This window comes from Parus major, chromosome 7 (assembly GCF_001522545.3).
Source record: "Parus major isolate Abel chromosome 7, Parus_major1.1, whole genome shotgun sequence".
Lineage (NCBI taxonomy): Eukaryota > Metazoa > Chordata > Aves > Passeriformes > Paridae > Parus > Parus major.
This window is the reverse complement of record NC_031776.1, coordinates 7,796,858-7,816,943: the sequence shown is the minus strand read 5'-3', so window position 1 is coordinate 7,816,943 and position 20,086 is coordinate 7,796,858. Positions and strand designations below refer to the sequence as shown.

Genomic DNA, 20,086 nt, shown 5'->3' with positions numbered 1-20,086 from the left:
GCAACCTTTCCACCAGAGCTGTCTGGCAGGTAAATTGTAAATTAGCAAAGCAGCTCTTCAGCAAGCCTGAAGAGGGAATGGGAACATATGAAAAACGAATCCAGGCAAATAGCAGAGGAAATGACATTATGATCCCAGCTGGAAGCTCTGTAATGAACTGCTTGGTGTCTGCACAGAAAACCTACATGAGAACGGGGAGAGGTTCTGGCCCCCACAAAGCCGATGAGAATTTTGTCATCATCTGGGAGGGGGAAGGTTTCATACAGTCAATAATTTTGCATTCATCCCTAATTTCCCTGAGTGACCAGTGACACAGTAGGCTGTGTTCACACTGCCTGCTGCCCTGCACGTCTGGTTTCCCTGCGTGGCTGCCAAGTGCTGGGCTCATTAGCACATGTGCTGCTCCAGCCCAGTGCTCTACAAACCCAGCTCTGGTTTGTAACACAGGCAGCACCAGGGCACAGAGAGACTTTGAAGATGGTGACATTGCAGCAGGATCTGTATCTGCTGCTTCCTCTCCTTTCCGTGTTTCCAAAGAATGGCTGGAAAAATTCAGGGATGTGTGTCTGACTTAAGTTAGAAGATCTGGGATTTTGACACGCAGTGTCTCCTAAGAGAGCTTATGAAGCCCCTGACACCTGCCATGGCTGCAGAAAGCACAGCTGCTATCCCAGTGCATGGCTGTGCATCATGCCCAAGCCAGAGTCACAGATCCCCATGTCCTGTCCCACCCTACGGGGCTGCACAAGGACCTGTGTCCCCCAGGGAGCTCCTGTCACAGGGTGACTTCTCAGCCCTTGCAGCCCTTGGTCCTGGCTCACTCAAGGGTCCAGGAAGGACCAGACCACGGTGCTGCAGTGACAGGGAACGTGGCAGTTCAGCTCGTGCTGAAATGTGAAACCGCAGCCTCACTTACTTTTCCAGCCATTTCTAGGAAAGAAATAGCTGTAAATACAAGTCTTATTTCTAGTTGCTGGGATTCATTTTGCTTCTTCTTTTTCCCCAAGACTGAGAATGGTTTTCAATTCCATTAGTAGCTAGCTCAAAAAGAAACAAAAATGTGTAAAATTACCTTTTCTTCACGAGAAGAAAGATGCATCCTTAAAGCCACAGTGACCTTTATGCCATATTGCAAGTGCAACAAACCAAGAGAAAAAGAACAAAGAAACTCAAAATATGGTTTCCACAAGAACCAAGGCACAATCTTCAAGGAACAAGATGACAATACCTCTTAGATGTTGAGAAGTTGCATCCAGTGGATGTGCCAGGTGGAAGATGTCCTCATTCCCTGCACACTTTCATTTCTTTGAAGCATGAATGTTCACACACTCCAGCTGAGGACACCAAAAGCAGTTTCCCAGGAACAGCAGGGACAGTGTTTCCTCGGTGCTGCCCTGGCGTCAAACACCTTTCCCTCTGACTCAGGATGCTGTTGGCATTGAGCTGAGCAGTGACACACTCCAAAAGCTGCCTGTCAGAGCTCATGAGCTCCCTGTGAGGCACCACTAGGATGGCTGCTGTCCTGATATGTGGGTTTTTATGATATTAAGAGGTTTGTGATGTAATGAAAATTTAGGTTCTTCCGCTGAAAGCTCAGCCACAACTTTTGGATTTTATTTTTAATTTTTAATAACTATCAATAGCTTATGGGGAATTAAATCATACAGAATCAGACCTCCAGTCTGAGTCTTCACGTTTAAACTTATGCCAAGATCCCTTCCCACAGCTATACAGCATATTGGCAAGTGAAGATATACCTGAGTGTATTCACAGCTATTTAATGCTCCTTTGCATCAGTTAAAAATGAGTTCCCTCCTTTTGGCATCACAGTTTGAAACTGCCTGTTTGATATTCTGATGGATTAATTTTTTCTGGCTGCAAGAAGCACGCACAGCAACCTTGAAGGCTTCGTGCAGTGAATCAAACCAGCAGAGACTCATCACAGCCTCACTTCGAGGAGATCTCTCCTCTAACAGGAAGAGACAGAGCACATAGCAACAGCAGCTTTTCATGTTTCAGGCTTCAGGTTTGCTTTTTGTCAAGAGCTTTGGGGAACATTGGCGATACCATACAGCTAACAAGGTAACTTGAAAGGGAACAAAGCATCTTTCATTAAAAACAGCTCTTGTTAGAAAGGAAATAAAACATTTCCTGTATGTTCAACTGCAACCAAGGTGCCAAGATGCAGCGGTAGATAATGGAACAATCTGAAAGAATACATTGTTGCTGTATCCTGGAGATATTTGCCTCCCTTTATCACTGCAGGGAACGTCAAAGGCAGGAGGGAACAGGGGCAGGAGGAAATCAGAATGTGATGTGAGCCAGAGCAGGAAACGTCATCCAGCATTTCTAAGACCACCCAATATCAAGATACTGTTGGAGAAAGAATTCATAATGTTCAGATGGGACATTGCCAGGCCAGTAAAAATCCCATTCATTGTGGCAAAACCCACCATGTCCCACTCTGCAAGGGCAGCCTAAAGGCATTTGATGTTTCAGAGGGTAAATGTGAAAGTGGGCAGTGAAGTCCCAGGCTCCTACAGAAGGACTCACTGCAGATCCCCAGCACTTTGCCATGTTTCCAAGGAAGAAGATTCCCTGGCCACAAGAATACTGAGTTGTTTGGGGGTTTTGGTTTTGTTTTACTTTTTTAATTTTTGTTTTGTTGGTGGTTTTTTGTTTGTTTTTTGGTTTTGGGTTTTTGTTTTGTTTTAATAATTGGATATAACAAACAGTAAAATGTGACACAGCAAAGAGATAATTTCATTTGGCTAATTGCAGCCTTGAAAAACAACTGAATTATTAAGAGATTCAGATCCTTTGGAGTTTTCTTTTTTCACATATAAAGTGTTTTGTGCCTCACCCTTCATAATTTTGCCTAATCGCTTCACAGCCAGATGTCAGTGGTTTAAAGGCTTAGAATGAAGGAGAGAGCCAGTCTGTTTCTTAACAGTTTTAGCACTCAGTTTCATCAATTGCTTATAAGCAAAGTTAACTCCACGGTGCCACAGTGTCCTAACTCTCATTTTGAGTTGAATACTCATCTCAAGGGAAGGGAACAGAAGCAGAGTGGATTCTAGCTGATAAGAAGCTGATATCAGAATCCCAATTCTTTAAATAGCACTAATTTACTGTAGACAAACACAGCCAGACATAAAACAGCGATGCACTTACTTAAAACCAACATGGGACTCATAGGAGTACTTTTTTCCTCTTTGCATTCCAGCTAATTTTTCGAGACTGCCCGACGCAAATCTGCCCCAACCTGTGTGAACACACATTTCCACAATTACTAACAGCAAATTCACCACAATCCTCTCTGCACTCTGCCTCAGAAGCAGAGGGAAAGGGAGAGATCTGGCACTGCTGAGGGAGTGCAGTGGGCAGAGCCACCCTGTGAGACAGAACGTGGCACTTCTGGCCAGGTCTGGACAGTCTGTGCTTAAAGCAGCCCCTGCTCACACCCACTGCTCAATATTTCAGCAGAAGCAAGTTCTGCTCTGCCAATTAGCTTTTTTTTTCCGTGCACTAAACCTCCCTTTACCTCCAAATCCAGGAGGAAACACTCCAGTGAGTGAGAACATGGAAAGTCTCACTTTAAGTGGGACTGGCACATGAATGGTGTTCTCTTTCAGGAGGATGCCACTGCCTCAGTTAAGTCTCCTGACACTCCTGAGCAGATCACAGCACTGCAGACAGATCTCTGCAAATCCCCAGAACTTGTGCTGCAATGGCTGCAAAATCACACTATGTGACAACAACCTTTAGCTACATTTCAACTGGAAGGTTGTGGGACAGTGACACACCAAGCACATACTTTAAACCACTTGATAAAAAGCAGTATATCCAGAAAATGTTGATCACTTTGAGGGGTTTTGCAAAAATTGGCAAACAATTGTCCCTCCCACTAATAGTCATATGTTTGTGTAAGCTAAAAAATAGTACAATAAGGAGGGAAGTTAGACAGGAGGAGAGTCAGAACTTGTTTGTTGGTCATAGTAGAGATTCCCTCAAATTCACACTGCTCTGTACTGGTGTAAGTTGTCAGCATCCCCAGAGCCCCCTCCAGTTCTGTCTTTGGAACACGTTTGTTGGGAAGTTCTAGTGCCCAAAGCAGCAGAGGTGTGTGCATCTCCCATCACACTACAGAGAAGTCTTTTAAAAATAACCACAACCATGTTATATAGAATACGGAAAATATGCTGTTCTTCAACATTAAGCATCTAAAAGCTTAAGAATTAACAGTGACATTTACACAGACTGGGGAAAAATTTTCTCATTTCATACAAAAATTTTGAATTTAGTCTTCATTTTTTCCTCACAGAAATGTATAAAAAAAAAAGGCTTTTATTTTGGCAAGGAAAAGAAACATGAATTAAAACTGAATATGCTTTTCCTGATTTTACATTTTAGTTTCTTTTCTTCCATAATTTGTATGGTGAACAAAAATATATTAAAAAAAAATCAGGATAAAATTGTTAAGCACAGAAAGAGAGAAACAGATCACAGGACAACATGTGGGATATGATAGCTTTGGGCCACAAAGCCTTTTTCAAAAATCAGGTTTAACTGGTTATAACATTGTTCTCAGGTAATTGGTCTAAAACCTAATGTTAGAAAAGTTTAGTTTGTAGAATTTTCAGCACAAATTATGATGAGGAAAGGACTGAAAAATGTTACCATGGACCACTGAGGATGCCTCTTAAAGAATCACATACAAAATAAAAATTTCTCCTTTCTTCAAGTCACACACCAGTGTTGTGTATAATTAAAAACCAGTCACCGGCTCGTTTTGCAGTAAGAAAGATACAGATATAGAGAAATTATAGGTCTAAGAACAGGATTTTATTTGATTCTAGAAAGCATCATGCATTAAATTTTTTTCTTAATGATCCTTGCACCCAGCTTTGAGATGAAAGAATAGCATTTACAAAGTAAAAGGATGCAAAAGTAAGGTTAGCACCATAGAAGTAACTCTTCTCTTTACAACTCCATTTGATAGACAGTGATAAACGAGAACAGAGGAAAAGAAAAAAGAAATCTAGATGGCTAGGTGGCCTTGCATTTTTATTTTCAACATCCAAGATACTTAAATGTAAACATCAAGATACCACGGCTCTCCTAGTAATATCTAGTAATTCACGTTCAGCAAAACTTGCTCTGTACACTGAGAAAGTATTCAAGAGTCAAAAGATAATTGTCACAAAGTACCAGCTAATGTGCAAGGTAGAAATTGTAGAAGTACAGAAAAAGAAAGGAAACAAGAGAAACCAAGGTCAGGAGTTTGTCCCTCTTCCAGCCTTTTGCAGGTATGACTCTTATGACCTGCTGCAAACGTCAAAAAAATAGGAGGGATGTGTCCTGGAACTGGCTGGGATGGGACAAATATCCTAATATTAGCCTGTGATACCCTGGTTTCATGGGCCAAATATCCAGATGTTCTTAATCCAAACTCTCCAATTTCTTACCTGCAAGCAACTACAGAATTATATCAGATTTCAAATGTTTGCTTTCCTTATTTTTTTATTAATTTTCAAAATTTTCCCTGTGTGGTTCTTACTGTAAGGTTTCCAAGAGAGTGAACAGTTTTATGAACTCTCCAATCTCCCCCAAGCAGAAATTCTAATACAGGATTTAGGAGTTTTAAATGCCACACTGTCATTGTTATGTGCTGTCTTCTTAAGGCAATGGAATAATTTCTTTCAAGTACCATAATTTTGCATCACAAATTGATTCTAAAATTTCCTGTGCAAGCATCTATAATTACAATACATGTAAAATTATTTAAATTTTATTAAACTATTAACCTGACTCACTTATTAGAAGAAGGGTTTGAACTGCAATTATGAGGAAGAGGCAGCTTTTTGTCAGTTTGGGAAATACATCTTTTGATTACTCCCACCTTTCAAGGTCCCGTGTATGGACTTTTAACAGCAACATAGAAGCAGCCTGCTAAAACAACTGCTTTGCATCCAAATCACAGAAAAACCATTGAATCCCAAAGCAGAGTGTGGTGTAACCCAAACCAGTTGTATTTTTCAGACTAATAACCATTAGCACTTGAACACCTATTGTAGTAAACACTGTTTTAACGTTGAGCTACCCAGGGCAGCCTTCAGAGCCGCCAACGCTACATCACCACCGGGAGAGGAAGCAGACTCTCAACTTTTCTTTCTCTTTCTTTTATTTATGCTTGGACTTCCAGCACTGCACATCAGATAGCCAGGGTCTTAATCTGTCCTCTATCAGACTGTAAAAATACAACACGCTTTCTCCGCTGTCCTCGCATCGACAGATCACAGTCACATCCCACAAACCCTTCACGTGAGCAGTTCCTTCCCTCTGGAAAAGCATCTCTCCTCTCAAGGATTTCAGCTAATGCTTCTGGCTTATAAAAGATTAAGTGCAATCAGTTACACTGAAGGTTTATAATGCGGCCCTTGATTGTATTTTCTGTGCACGCATTTACATCAGGCACAAGAGTTATATAAAATAGTTTGGAGTACAAAAATATGGTTATAACATAGGAGTACCAAACAGCACAGAATTAGAACAGTTTTATTACCGTGATACCAATTTATATACAGACCCCAAATTAAGGATTTTTTTTTTAATTTTTTTTTAATTCTAAGTATTCTTCCCAAATTGACAACTGTAGTGTACACTCTAAAAATTGCAAATTAACAACACAGTTCTATTTTAACCCCTACATTGTCTATGCAGTCTGCACCAATCCTCTCTCTTCCACACAAAAGTGTATTATAAATAATCTCACAAAATGTCACGTATGCTTTATTGCACATTGTACATGCCAATATTTAAAAGAAAGGCTCAAACCTTTCACTTGATAACTACCTGTTTAAATAACTAGCATTTACTTGTGTTATGAATATTATTGCATTTTTCAGGCTCTAATCTTAACTCATAATTTAAAAGCAGAACAGAAAATATGCCTTGAACTTTATAGCTTCCATGAAAAAAAGAAAAAGCTTCTTTAATTCCTCTGATCTCTACTCTATAAAGTCATTAACAACATATGACCTAATTAACAACGCTGTTTCGAAATTTCTGTGTGTTTTACTATAAAATTATGCATGTAGCTGCTTGTGCAATCATCTATTCCTTCTATTTTGCAGAATTAGATGTCTCTGTGCTGCACTGACGGGAAGGTTGAGTTACATAGGTCCTAGTGTGAGCTGCAGGAGTTGTTTTATCAGGCTCTGCTCTGCACAGGGGCAGGACAGGAGGAGCCTGTCAGACACCTTGGACAGCTTGGGATGAAAGGACACCGGGCACAAATGGCCACCCAGCATCAAGGCCGTGTATAATTCCTGTTAAGCTGATCTCTAGACTAAGGAATACGAGTAAGTTATCATTAATATGTGGGTTTATGATATGCTGCACTAAAATATGGCTGCTAAACAAAGAGGATGATTGGTTGTATGACAGATATGTGCCAGCTGGTAAAAATGCCTCACTGGATAAAAATCTGAAGTTTTGAAGGTTAAAACTCTGGCATGAACGAAAAGATGTCAAAGTCGATCGATCAAATGTTTTGCCAAGGGTTTCTAAAGCTATTAGCCATCAACAGCTCCAGAAAGGGATAAAAATAGCAAAACCAAACCACTAAAATTGCACAATTACAAAGAAACAAGTCCATGAAAGGGAGAGTCACCAGCTGCAGTTAAGGGACGGCCACTTCAAGAAGCCGATTGTTTTTTCGCTTGCAAGTTGGGATGTTGCCGTTTTTCTGGCTGCCTTGTATGAACTTCACACACACTTTGTCTTGTTTGAACTGCACCAGGAACCTAAGAGAGAGAACAGTGAAAATTTTAGTTAAGTGTGGAGAGGGGGGGGAAAAAAGAAAAAAAAAATAAATAGAGAGACACATGAGAAGCAGAAGTCTTTTCCTGTTGGTTCTATGCATCACTCCAAAAGATGTCATTTTCAGCTCTCTATTAATAATAAAGAGTTGGGGAATAGATAAAAAAAGCCATAGGTTATGGTATGACTAGAATGTCCTTCAGGTTGTATCTCTTAATTATTCCTTTTTGCGTATAACTGTGGACATCTGACGAGTTAGCTTGCTATCCCTTTAGGATAAAAAGCAGTTTGAAACAGAATTTGTCATGTACCAGAAATGCAGCAAAGACTATTTCCAACTACTTCACTGTCAGCTGAAAGGACTTTTCTGGTTTCTTGGGAGCTCAATACTTCTGTAGCAACATCGGGAGTTCTCTTCTTCTGATTTATCCTTAATTTAGTACATCTGGTATTTTAGCAGCTCTCATATGTCTAATCCTTAGTTAGCCTTTATAGCCCTCTGCTCGTCAACTGGGAAAATTCACTTCCTGCCCAGCAATCTCCAAATTTAGACATTTTCTACAGTTCAGGGTAAATGAATCTGCATTTGACTCTTTGCTTTTTACTGGAAGGGAAATTTCACTGTGGAGAATTGCTTTTAAAAAAAACAAACACCACAAGAAACCAACATGCTCCTGTGGAGCTTCAAACCTCTCACGGATCTGGATAGCGAGATTAAAAGCAAAAAGCAAGGCAGTGCTGCCTCTTGGCTCACATGCAGTGGCTGCTGACCTAAAAAGTCCTTTGTAATACAGCCGATTTCCCCTTTTAGCATCCTTAAAAAGTCCTCCAGCAGAGGCCAAAAACTTCAAAGAATTTGCTCTGCAGCCGGAAACCACAAATCAAGCTGACGGCAGAACTCAGGGGAGGAAGTGGCCTCTGCTGTGCCGAGCTGCCCTTCGGTCCTGCTTTCCTGCTGCACAGCCCAGGCTCTCAGAGCTTGCTCAGCACTCCCAGCCATGCAGGCACCCCAAAAATGTGTGCAGCTCTTATAGCCATTGTCTCAGCAACGCTGCATTTTCCTACAGCCACTGTTCCAGTATTATGCATGTGAACGGTGTGTCTCTTCCTAAACACAGCCCTTGAATGCGCCAACAGCATTCTTGTATCGGCTCTCTTCCCAAAAAACAGAGAAGTCAAAATGAGGCCACAGTTTCTCCTCAATCCCCAGTTGTGCTTGTGTCAAAACCCTAGCAGGGAGAAGACTCCTGCTGCTTCATCATCAACAGAGATGGAACTGCCAACAGCTTAAAATTATTTAGTCTGGATAAACTCAATAGCAATACACACATGAATGTTTTTAATCTGCAAGAGAAGAAACAAAAACCACATCCCAAAAAGCAAGACTCCCTGAAAGCAGGCTGTTTTCCAGACCTAAGGCAAGCAGGCAGTCCAGACTAGTGCAATGCAAGCTTTAACTTTGCTTTAGTAGTTTATTCCTTTGTAGCCCCCCCCCGCCCCCTTAAACTAGAAACTTACTGGGGATAGCCACATTCTTTTAGAGACTAAAGAACACACACTCTTGAGCAAATTAAATGACATCTGGTAACAGAACAAAGGAATATGGCAGGTTTTATTTTCAAGGGAAGAGCAAAATTAGCCTTTTAATAAATCCTCAAATCTGAACAGGTACAAACTGTACTACCATGACTCTAGAACACATGCAGTATGGTACAGCCAGATTAAAAGGTTCAATTTTTTGCCTACAGGAAATTTACTTCACCACTGTTAAAGGGTTCCAAATTTTCTTCTTTATTCCAAGTGAATAAACCCACCAGATCAACATTACTGAAAAGAGGGGCCACTTCTCAGAACAAAAGTGGCACATGACAACGGTGGACTAAGTGGGAGACTCTTGCCCAGCAAACTTTAGTTCTCACACACACACACACACACAAACACCTTTATTCCATAGCTAAAAACACCACAAGGGCAGTCCTTATTTTAAGACCAAAATATGAAACTGTACCAAGCAGAAAGAAATACTATTTTGAGATGCAAACTTTTTATCAAAGAAAGCTTTTTAACAACCAAAACCCCCCAAACAACAATAGGTTGTTACACCTTCCAAAAGAGAAGATACAGCTTCATAAAGCTACATTGGATTGGGGAGGGGTTTTGTATTCTTATTTTGGGTTGTTTTAAGAAGAACTTGGCACCTAGTGTCCACTCCAATCTATAAATATCTCATAGCAATCTGTGAACTTTTCAGTCACATGCAAAATTGTTCTCTCAAATGCAGCAGCTCTTGATTATTTCTACAGCAGCAATTCTGCTTCACAGCCCTTTTTTAAACTACTTTAATAAAAGCATATATTCTGTAATGATTTTCAGGGACATAAAAGCCAAAATTAATGTTTTAAATGAGTACACACTGAAAACTGGATCCTTCTTTGCAAGTATTCTGTCAAGAGAAAAGAAGCATTAGCTACACAACAGTGTTTTGTTATTCTGACACTAGATACTTGACTTTTTAGCATGCTGCATTGGAGCAAATGTACTCTTAAGCAAACAAGAAACATACTCATCAGATATCTCAATGTTGAGCTTCTGTTTGGTCTGGCTGAGAGTAGTGCGGTAAAGTTTAGTGGCCATTTCAATAAGGTGATCGCTGCTGAGCAGGAAATCTCCTTTACTGGCGGCTTCTGAACCCTGAAACAGGAAGGAAAGCACTTAGGACTACCAAAACCCTGAGTATGATTAAATGGCAGCCAAGCAGGAGGGTTTACAAGGAATCTTCTCTTCCCAGTTTAAGGAAACAACAATCTTTTGTCTTGTAAATTAAAAAGGGATTCCAGTGCAGAGTATAGGATAAAAATAGCATTTCTACCCAAATAATCTACAAATCAGGTGAGAAAGGTAAAAGAAAATCCCTTCTGACCCTAAAGGAGGGTCATCTTCATTTTCCTACAAATCTGTAGTGTTTCTGTATCCCTTGTCTGGACACACCACAGCAAGCTGCCAACACTTGCGGAAGGGAACGAAAGCCAATTACCAACACCAGGATTAGGATGATGGCAGTGAGTATGAAAAGACACTGTATATAACAGTCTTCAAATTCATTTAGGCTAGAATACAGCTTAATGATTTTAGCAGAGCAATGGTTACAGTGCACTGAGGCTAATGTAGCACTGAGCTAAGTTCTTTAGAACTGTGTGACAAATTAACTGTGTCTCAACGTGGACTTCTTGGCATCCCATAAAGGAGAGAGAAATATTCTACCAGTATATGTAAGGAAAACACTGGCACAAGATACCTGATCCATATTACAAGTGGAAAACTCTCATCCTGAAGAGAATGCAGTGAAACATGAAGTCTGATTTTCACAGTTAAATGATCATTCATAATGCAATAAATGGTTCTCATTTGGCTTCAGTAGCTTTAAATCAAAGTTTTTTTCAGCTATGGCAAAGTTCAATAAATTTCCAAGCCTACAAGCTAACCCATATGGGTTAATGCAACGAGGTAATTAACAAACAGGTTTTACATCACTGCACATAAAACAGTCATATTATTGTGTGAAGGAGTGGTAACCAACCTCCTTGAGGTGCACTGCAAAGAATCCATCATTTTGGGAGCTCATGGACACTTTGGTAACATCTCCCAGTGGAACCTCTGACTTGATAGTCCCAGACTTTTGATCCGCAAGAAGAACATTATTTTTGGTTAATAAGAAAATCCTGGATGCAGCCTGTGAAAATGCAAAAATGCAGATCATTGCCTACATGAGGAGAGAGCTGGTTTCCATCGAGCACCTACTAAACTCCAGGGAGTTCACAGAGTTAAAAAGCTTGGCCCACATTAGCAAATTTGATGTTCAGTAAGTAAAAGCTGCAGCTCAGTTAAAATCAGGTCAAATTTATTTATGTGTCTAATTATAGACTGAGAAGCTTAGCTCATTTTGCCACATATGCTTAGGTATAAACAGCTCCTTTAATTACTGGCTTACAGCTGTAAAATTCAGAAAGTGAAACTCTGAAACTATGCAAATCAGGATAACCTCATTTCTCATGCTTTTTAAATCTGCAGGAAAATCATCACACACTTAAGTTTCTATATAGATCATTATTCACCAAAACTATGATGCAGAGCAACACAAATCACATAAGTAGTTTTCAGATTTATGTTCTCCTCCCTTTATCTATTGGAATTACCCTTTAGGAGGATAAGCATTCATATTTTCAAAAGACAAATATTTTTAAAGCATGAAATGGGTGTTCTTAAATTTGTCTTCAAAAATAGTAAGAAAGAGAAATGACAACTTAATCCACATACAGATTTTTTTTTTCTGTAAACTTTTAAAGAGTAAAATCTTTATTAGAATTCAGAAGTAGCTGCCTTAAGCACATGGAACCATAGTTTATTATTTTTTTTTATTTTTTTTATTTTTTAATCTTGAGAGCTGTAGTCTATGCAAGTACAGGAAAGATATTGTCTTCATTTAATTAGTTTTCTCTAAAGCAGAAAATTAACTTGGCATCAACAACGGGCAACCTAATTTCACTCCTACAAATGCATAAATGACATCTACATCTGAGAAGTTGAGATCTACTACTCCTAATATTTAGACAGATATGGTGAAAGCAATTAAATTTACTACGGCAGAATAATACTTCCTGTTTTAATAAGTATAATTTAAATGCAAAATGTGTTGTATGTTGGCAGAATAAAGAGGTACCCACCATATTTAATGACTTTATTCAAATGATACAAGAAACTTGCCTCTTCATTCCAAAGAGCTTTGGAAGACAAGCAAAGCTAGCAGAGTATGCCACTCACAATTTTAAAAGATAATATAATGTGATAATCAGAAGCTTGACTGACAGTGTGAACCTTGAGAAATTTTCTAAATACTTGAATAAAATATTCTCTAAATGTCTGTTTTCTTTAATTGGCAAATAGAAGATCTTAGCTGAGTACAGAGACTACATTTAGTTGTGACACAATACAGTCTGTTTCCAGCTGATGACATACCTTTTTTGTTTGGAAAAGTCACTGGAAACAACAAGATTTTAGTAATCTTTATGTAAATTTAAAAGAGGTGTTTAAAATCACCAAGTTATATAAAACCAACATTCCAGTCTTGCCCCTAAAAATATGCATTATTTTAAAAGTCCTCAGACTATTACAAGCCCCACTTTCAATGCATTTGTAACAAAAATGATCTACCCTTCTGGATAAATCAAAATCCATGTGATTACCTTCCCATTGGCTCTATTGATCTTATTCACAACTTCTGCAATGATGATCTTTTCATCCACGGCATCTTTGAGTTTTTTGTACTTGGGGTTCTCGCTGATCTCCAGGTAAGCCCCTTGGAATGGCTGCCCAACACTGCCCCAAGGAAAGGCAAAGGAAACACCAGTTAAACATGAGCCTCGGGGAAGAAGCCAACCTGACACCGTCACAGGCTTCATGAGGAGATGCACCAAATATCATTTTTAGTGATGGTGAATGAAGGTGAAGTTATCACCAAAGACAGAATAGAATGGGGTTTTTCCTTGCTCTGGAAGAATTTTCCAGTTAAAAGGGCCAAACTGCTTTGGATATCAGACACATGAACATCCTTGCACATGCAGTCAGCTGTGATTTGAAATCACCCAGTAAGAGTCTCTGTGAAAACAGAAAATAAGACCTCAGTAGGACTGACATGCTAGGCATGACACCTCATGACAGACATGAACTTGCCTTCAAGATCTGCTGTTGTTTGTGAAATATGTAGCAGCTCCTTGTCAAGATCTGCTGCACTTGCAAATTCCCCCATCTTTACACACCTCAGGGTGTTAAAATAAGGGCTTCACTGCAGGCCAAGAATTGATGAACAGTCTCTGCTTGCTTTTTTGGAAGTCACTTTAAAAACGATTTAACTATAGTCAAAGCTTTGCCAAGACTGGAGCCCAAGAGAAACCAACACATTATGTGGAACAGCACTGCCTTTGCAATTGCATCTCTGGCACACAGAGAGATGGGAAAGAAGAGGAAGGGTACTGGGATTTTAGTAACCACAAGTCCCTCTCTCTCCTTAAATAATTATACTACAGACAGAAAATTAGCCACATCCTATGAACCATTATCATATTAATTAATCAGAAGCTTTATACAGTAATTTTCTCTACCCTTAGGCCAATTTAAAAAAAAAAACAACAAAACAACAGTAGGAGCTAATCAGCTCTGAATACCAGACAAAAAGAGATGGAAATGTCTGTAACTGAATGCAGGGTAGGGAAAGCATTCCAACTTTCCACCATATTGAAGCTTTGGGGTTTTTATTAATTAGTATTATGAAACAATGGTCATCAAAACCCTGTGGATTTCACCCCTGGTCAAACAATGCCAAGTCACACCTAAAACTGAAATGAATCAACAGTTCCTCTATCACATGTACCACTTTAAGAATGTCTTGGATACAAATGACTCATATGTATATATGTGTATGTATTTTGCTGTATGTTATTTCATTGTTCAGCCTTGGTGTAGAAAGTCCCAAACCAGGGATATAAGCAGAATTTCTTTCTTTCCAAGGAGCTCTATGCTGAGCAGAAGCATACTGACTAAAACCTAAAAAAACCTGCTTGCTCATAGGAAACTCCAAAGGCACCATCATTTTTTCTTCCCCCCAGCAGCATAAAAAGACATCCCAAAGCAAATAAGGAACAAACCACAAGCCAGCATATATAGCCATTAAGTAAGTGATCTAGTGAAGGGAAAAAAAGAGAAATGTATACTGAGACCATTACAGGAAATGTCTCAATAAAAAAAATGACACGAAACAAAACCAAGGAAACACACAAACAACAGGCAGAGCTTTTCCATGCATGGAACTGTTCCCATAAACTCTTGCAGATTCCTGTTCTTCCCTCTGCTGAACCTTGCTTCTCATTCTATTTGTTCCTGCTCAGCTCAAACTACAGCTATTAAGAGAAAACTCTCTCGAGATGGACGAGATGGTTGTTTTCAAGAAAAAAACACAATTTATAAGCTCACATTCACATAAAAAAGTAAGCCAATTTACTTCAAGTACATCATATCTCTCTTTTGTCAGTTTTATTGAATACCAGAAGAAGTGTATTCCTTAAATAAAATTAGATACTACCACTTTCTTGAATAATGCTGGCTCTATAGATAGCAATGACAAGAATCTGTCAGTTTTAAAGAACTCAGTAATCTGAGAAATCTGAGAAACTGAAAAACTTATTTGCAGAAATTTCACATTATTAAAGGAAAAAAAAAATAAACAAATATTCTAAAATAGAAGTAGAAATTTCTATCAAGTATCTTTGCAGGAAACAGCCTGATGAGAATGAGGGGAAAGGGTGAAAGTTGTTCCCCTCTGCAAGCTCCCCAAACTTATACGGTGTGGGGAGGTTGTGGGGGGTTAGAACAACAAACCACCATGGATTCTGGACAGAAGTTCTTGCTGTCACAGCACTGGAGGCTGTAGCAACATCTAGTTTGCTTCTAACTGAGGTCAATTTTCAGGACAGGAAAGGCAAATGATGGAGGGATGTTGTCAAACAAGGAAAATGGACTTTCCTGCTTAAGATAAAAAAGCAAAATCTTGCTTGGTTTCCCAAATCTATGTAAGGATATTGAATTTCTTGTACACTAAAAGCAGCAGTATCAGTCATTACCTGGCTGGATATAAAGCCTTCTTGTCCTTGAAAAGTTCACTTGCTTCCAGTTTCTCTTCATATATAAGCTTCTGCTGATCTGTGAACTGATCTCTGTACTTTTTACACTACAAAACAGAGTATATTAAACAAACCATAAAATTATCTTTCCCAATCTCACAGCACCACAGACTAATGTTTGCTCATTGCTCAAGATGCACATTCTTTGTGTGCTTCTGAAGTGATTCAGCTCCATCCTACGTGCCACTGATAACAAACAGGAGAGGTGTTTTGCTCCTCACCCATTCTAGATACTTTTGAATTACACCAGAAACAATATATAAAGCATCTCCTGTAAGCATGTTGCACTCGAAATGAGCTTTATCTCTGAGATACCATTCATTGGAAGAGTGCGCTAAAAAGGTTGACAGAAACATAAATACACTTCCACAATTTTGGAAGTTAATGTAGGCAGAGAGAAAGAAAAAAACCGCAGCTGAGAGGGTGAGTTTTGCAGGCTCAGAAAGAAAAACTGTTCCTTGACAATCCCCAGAAAACACAGCCCACAAGATCAGTAAAACGTCCCATCAGCACTTGTACAGATTCTCGCCGTTCTCTCTGTCCAAAGATCCAAAACAAATTTCAGCTAACCACAGCTCATAAGTAAAAAATTCCACCCAGCACTTCCAGTGTTGTTCTGAGTCCTGGCCATGGACACAAGTATTACAAGCTATTAATTAACAGGCTGATGGCAGGAAGAAAACCTCTCTCCCTAGCCCCAGAAAGGAGTAGCCAGAATAGTTATATCCCTTGCAGGCCAAAGGCAATGATCAAAAAACATACTTCTTCCAAAGAAATAAAATTATCCTGGCTGGAATCAAAAGAAATACATCCTAAAAATAGACCCTTTGTGAACAAAACTGTTGAAAATCATGGGAAGTTCTGCACAGACTGGACCAGAATGTGTCCTACCCTCCACAAATGGAAAATCCTCTTTAGTTCCTTGTGAGTTGAATCCAAGAAAAGGTAAGGCCTCGCTGGCCAGTTTTTATCTATTGGTGATAAAGAAGGCATCTTATTCTTCATTTCCAAGAAGTATTTTTGCATCTGTGATAAAATTGAAGCAAGATGTTTTATTAATGTTCAAATATCAGAGTTATTGAAGTATGCAAGGAAAAGCAGATGCTCTGTGATTAAAAAGCACAGTTACCAAACTGTAACTCTCAGCTCTCATAAACCAGAATATGGATTGTTAAAGCCAGGTATATTGAGAAATGCAGATTTAGGTATCACAGAAATGTGCCCAATACCTCATACCATTCCTCCACCTTCAAACATTATCACTATCCTTTCTTTATAATATCAGAATATTAATTTGTCACTTCTCCATGTGCTTGGACATTTCCTTACAAAGACTATCATAACACAGCTGTTACATTTGATAGAAAATAAAAACTTAAAACACAAAGTGTGCATGTGCTTTGGACAGATATATACATACGAGTCTCTGAAGGGTAAATTCATAAATTTTTCTTCCAGCATTGGCTCTGAAGAATTTCCTGTATTCTCTACGGACCTGGAAAGTTAAACAAACCCACAAAATGAATATAAAGAATGAATTTGTTTGCACAGGTACTTTTTTAACAAGCTCTGTGGTAGGAAACATTAAAACAAGCAAAGGGTACATGCAAAGGGTTCCCTGAAACAGGAACATCACCTGGTCACACTTAAATTACGTGAAGCAGACCATGGACCACGATGTCTGAAAGATATCTCGGCTGACCTGAGTGCAATTATTTGCAAACTTATCAAGGAGTTTGAAATACTTCCCTCCAAAAAATGCAAATTATTCAAATATTGTCAAATTCACAGCATGAATCTATTTTCAATAGGCTTTTGCATAAAGCTGGACTGGAAAAAGTGAGGCATCAGCAGTGATGATACAATTTTCTTGTGTCTGAAGTGACACTGATTTGATGTTAATTACAGAGTTAACTAGTGGAAATTTTCAGACTTTTCTCCTTTAAAATTCTTAATACATGGAGTTTGATATAATAAAAAGGGGATTTTTTTTTTCAGAGCAGTCTTCTGCATGAAAAAATTCTTTTCACACAGGCAGCCTTCATTCTAAAAGAAAAATAAGATTTTGGTGCTTGGTAAGAGCAGAGAATCAACACAAAGGTTGCTTAATGTCAGCAAGCTTGATATTTGCTCCCAAAATTTATTTGAATCCAAATAAAATAAAAAAATCAAGGAAGTGATCAAAACAATTTTTGCAGGTGGTATTTTTAATACATACTCAGAAGTGCAAGTTTTAGAGTACTTGTTTTGCCTTTTGTATTTCTATCAGTGCTAATTAGCATAGATCAAAATTCAGAAAAGGCAATTAGGGAGAGCACAACTGGTTTGCAGTTTTATGTGACACCCAGGCTCACCTCAAGTCAGCTGAAACATCCCCCAAATTTTTTTTGCAAACTCTGGCACAGCCTGCAACACACCTGTTATGGGTTTTGGGCAAAACCCAGGGAAAACATCGTGGCTTTGCATGATTTACCCCAGAGCAAAATTTAGTGGTTTTAGCTAATTCACTGTGTGTTGCTGGCTTCTCTGTAACCAGAATATAAAGGAAAACCCATAGAATAAAATCCCCTTCAACTTACAGGAAAAAAATTACCCTGGCACCACCTTCTGCCTCATAGTGATTCATGCATTTTAAGATAAACCAGCATTTGGAAAGCAAGAATCTGTCACCATTTGGGGACAAAAAACACCCCACAGGTAAACAGATTTTGCTTAATCACACATTAAGATGCATCAACAAAACTGGCAGCATTCAGCTGTTGTCATTCCATGCAAATTCAGCGCATAATTTTTCCCTTCTCACTTAATAAGAAAAAAATATCAGTGTTCTTATTCACTCATTTTCTGCAAGGCTTAGTGCTCTATAATTAGAGTACATCCTTTATTAATTATTCAGGGATAGTAATTAACACACTCAAAGCCACTCCAACCACAATCATCCCAAAATCTCACCATAGACTCTCCTTAATGATCTTGCTTTATATTATTCTTTGCGAGCTGCAAGGTGTGCAAATTAATTTGGAAGGAAGGGACTAATAGGCACCCACGCATCCTATTGCTGCTGCAGGGAAGCTGCAAAGCAAGCACTGAGAAATGCAAGCTGCTCCAGAAAAGCCTAAGTCCAGAAAGTACCACAAATGCTATTAAAATCTACTTGGTATACAATTTAAAAAACCCTCAAAAACTAAACAACAAAATCCTCACAACTTAATGGTTTAATCTCCATCATTTTTATCAGCTTTAATTCTTCAGCCTCACATGTCTTGGGTGAAAGCACTCTGCCTTCAAACGACCTGTGGTAACAGTGAAATATTTGAATGGCAGACTATATTCTTATTCAGAAAAATCTGTGTATTTCAGGTGAGATGGAAATTGGAAGAGTAGCTTACACTGTTTTATGAACTCACTGAAAACCACACCACAGACTGCAGAAATGTATTCCTGCTGTAATGTGCATTAAAGGTTTTGGAGTCATCAGCTTCCATTTAAATGCTGCTGTTTGATATAAAACGGCCTCTGAGTTCTCAGGAAGGACATATCCTTGTTTTAAAATCATAAAAACAGACCTACTTTGGCAGTAGTACCTAAAGTGTGATTCTGATCTGCAGAATGACTTCTTAAAATGGCTCCTTTGTATTTTCCAGCTCTGGTTTCCCTGTATGTATTGTAATGGATTTTTTATTTTTTTAAATACAAATGAACATGTATTATATATAACTTTATGTTTTCTAACTGTTTTTCCCATTTCATCACTGTCAGGATAAGAACAAGAATATGAGAGCTGAACTTTACTCTGCATTATCAAGTGAATTGTTCCTTTCATACCTCTGTAGTCTACAATAATTATAACTATTAGCAGAAGTCACTCCCAGCCAAACCAAACAGATTCAGATTTCCGCAGTTCTTCAGGACTGCGTCTGTAAAACTGTGTTATGTAAATCATTTGGGCACAGACCTGAAACATCTGAAGATGCCATTTTCATAGTCTATTTACAGAGCAGAACTCCATTTCTCCAGATTACAGATGTGTTTTCTTTTGCCAACCAATCCTTGAAAGCAAGGGACGGAAAACAAAACACTTTTGCGCATCTCAATTTTTCTAGGAATTCTTGGCTGTCACAAGCCACAGGTAGCTGTGTGCAATGCCAGGCCCTAAAAAGGCTGCTGGATGCAACAGGACATGACCACTGGCTTGACACCGTGCCCTCCTCGACACTGGGATCAGGAGTCCACTGTGAGCAGCAGCGAGAGTCAGACACTTCCACCCTACTTCCCGTTCTAACAAGCAGAGGTCACAACAAGAAAATACATCCTTGTAATCTTTCCAGATAGGACCTTTGCCAAGGTAGGTCAGTTTTTAAAGTCAACAACTGTAACAGAGTCCCTTTAATCTGATTTTTGTCTTTCTCTTGAAAGCTGCAATTCCCGATATGACAAAAATCCCCCAATGCCTCAATGTTGCTGTAAGCGAGGCAATTTCACCTTATGACTTTTCCAGCCAAGCCCATGACAAAGTTAAACAATGTGTAAAA

At 39.0% G+C, this 20,086-nt stretch overlaps 1 protein-coding gene across 8 annotated transcripts in view; it reads right to left on the bottom strand.

Annotated features, from left to right (window-relative positions):
* Positions 1-5,050: 5,050 nt before the first annotated feature.
* Positions 5,051-20,086, bottom strand: part of MYO1B (myosin IB) — a 106,586-nt gene continuing 91,550 nt past the window's right edge. For all 8 annotated transcript variants that reach the window (XM_015634912.3, XM_015634911.3, XM_015634909.3 and 5 more), the window contains 7 exons: positions 16,975-17,049; positions 16,446-16,580; positions 15,495-15,601; positions 13,065-13,197; positions 11,402-11,554; positions 10,388-10,515; positions 5,051-7,808 (listed from right to left, as the gene is read on the bottom strand). In XM_015634912.3, the coding sequence (XP_015490398.1) occupies positions 7,685-7,808; positions 10,388-10,515; positions 11,402-11,554; positions 13,065-13,197; positions 15,495-15,601; positions 16,446-16,580; positions 16,975-17,049 (855 nt within the window). In that variant the 3' untranslated portion in view covers positions 5,051-7,684. The remainder of the gene's footprint in view (positions 7,809-10,387; positions 10,516-11,401; positions 11,555-13,064; positions 13,198-15,494; positions 15,602-16,445; positions 16,581-16,974; positions 17,050-20,086) is intronic.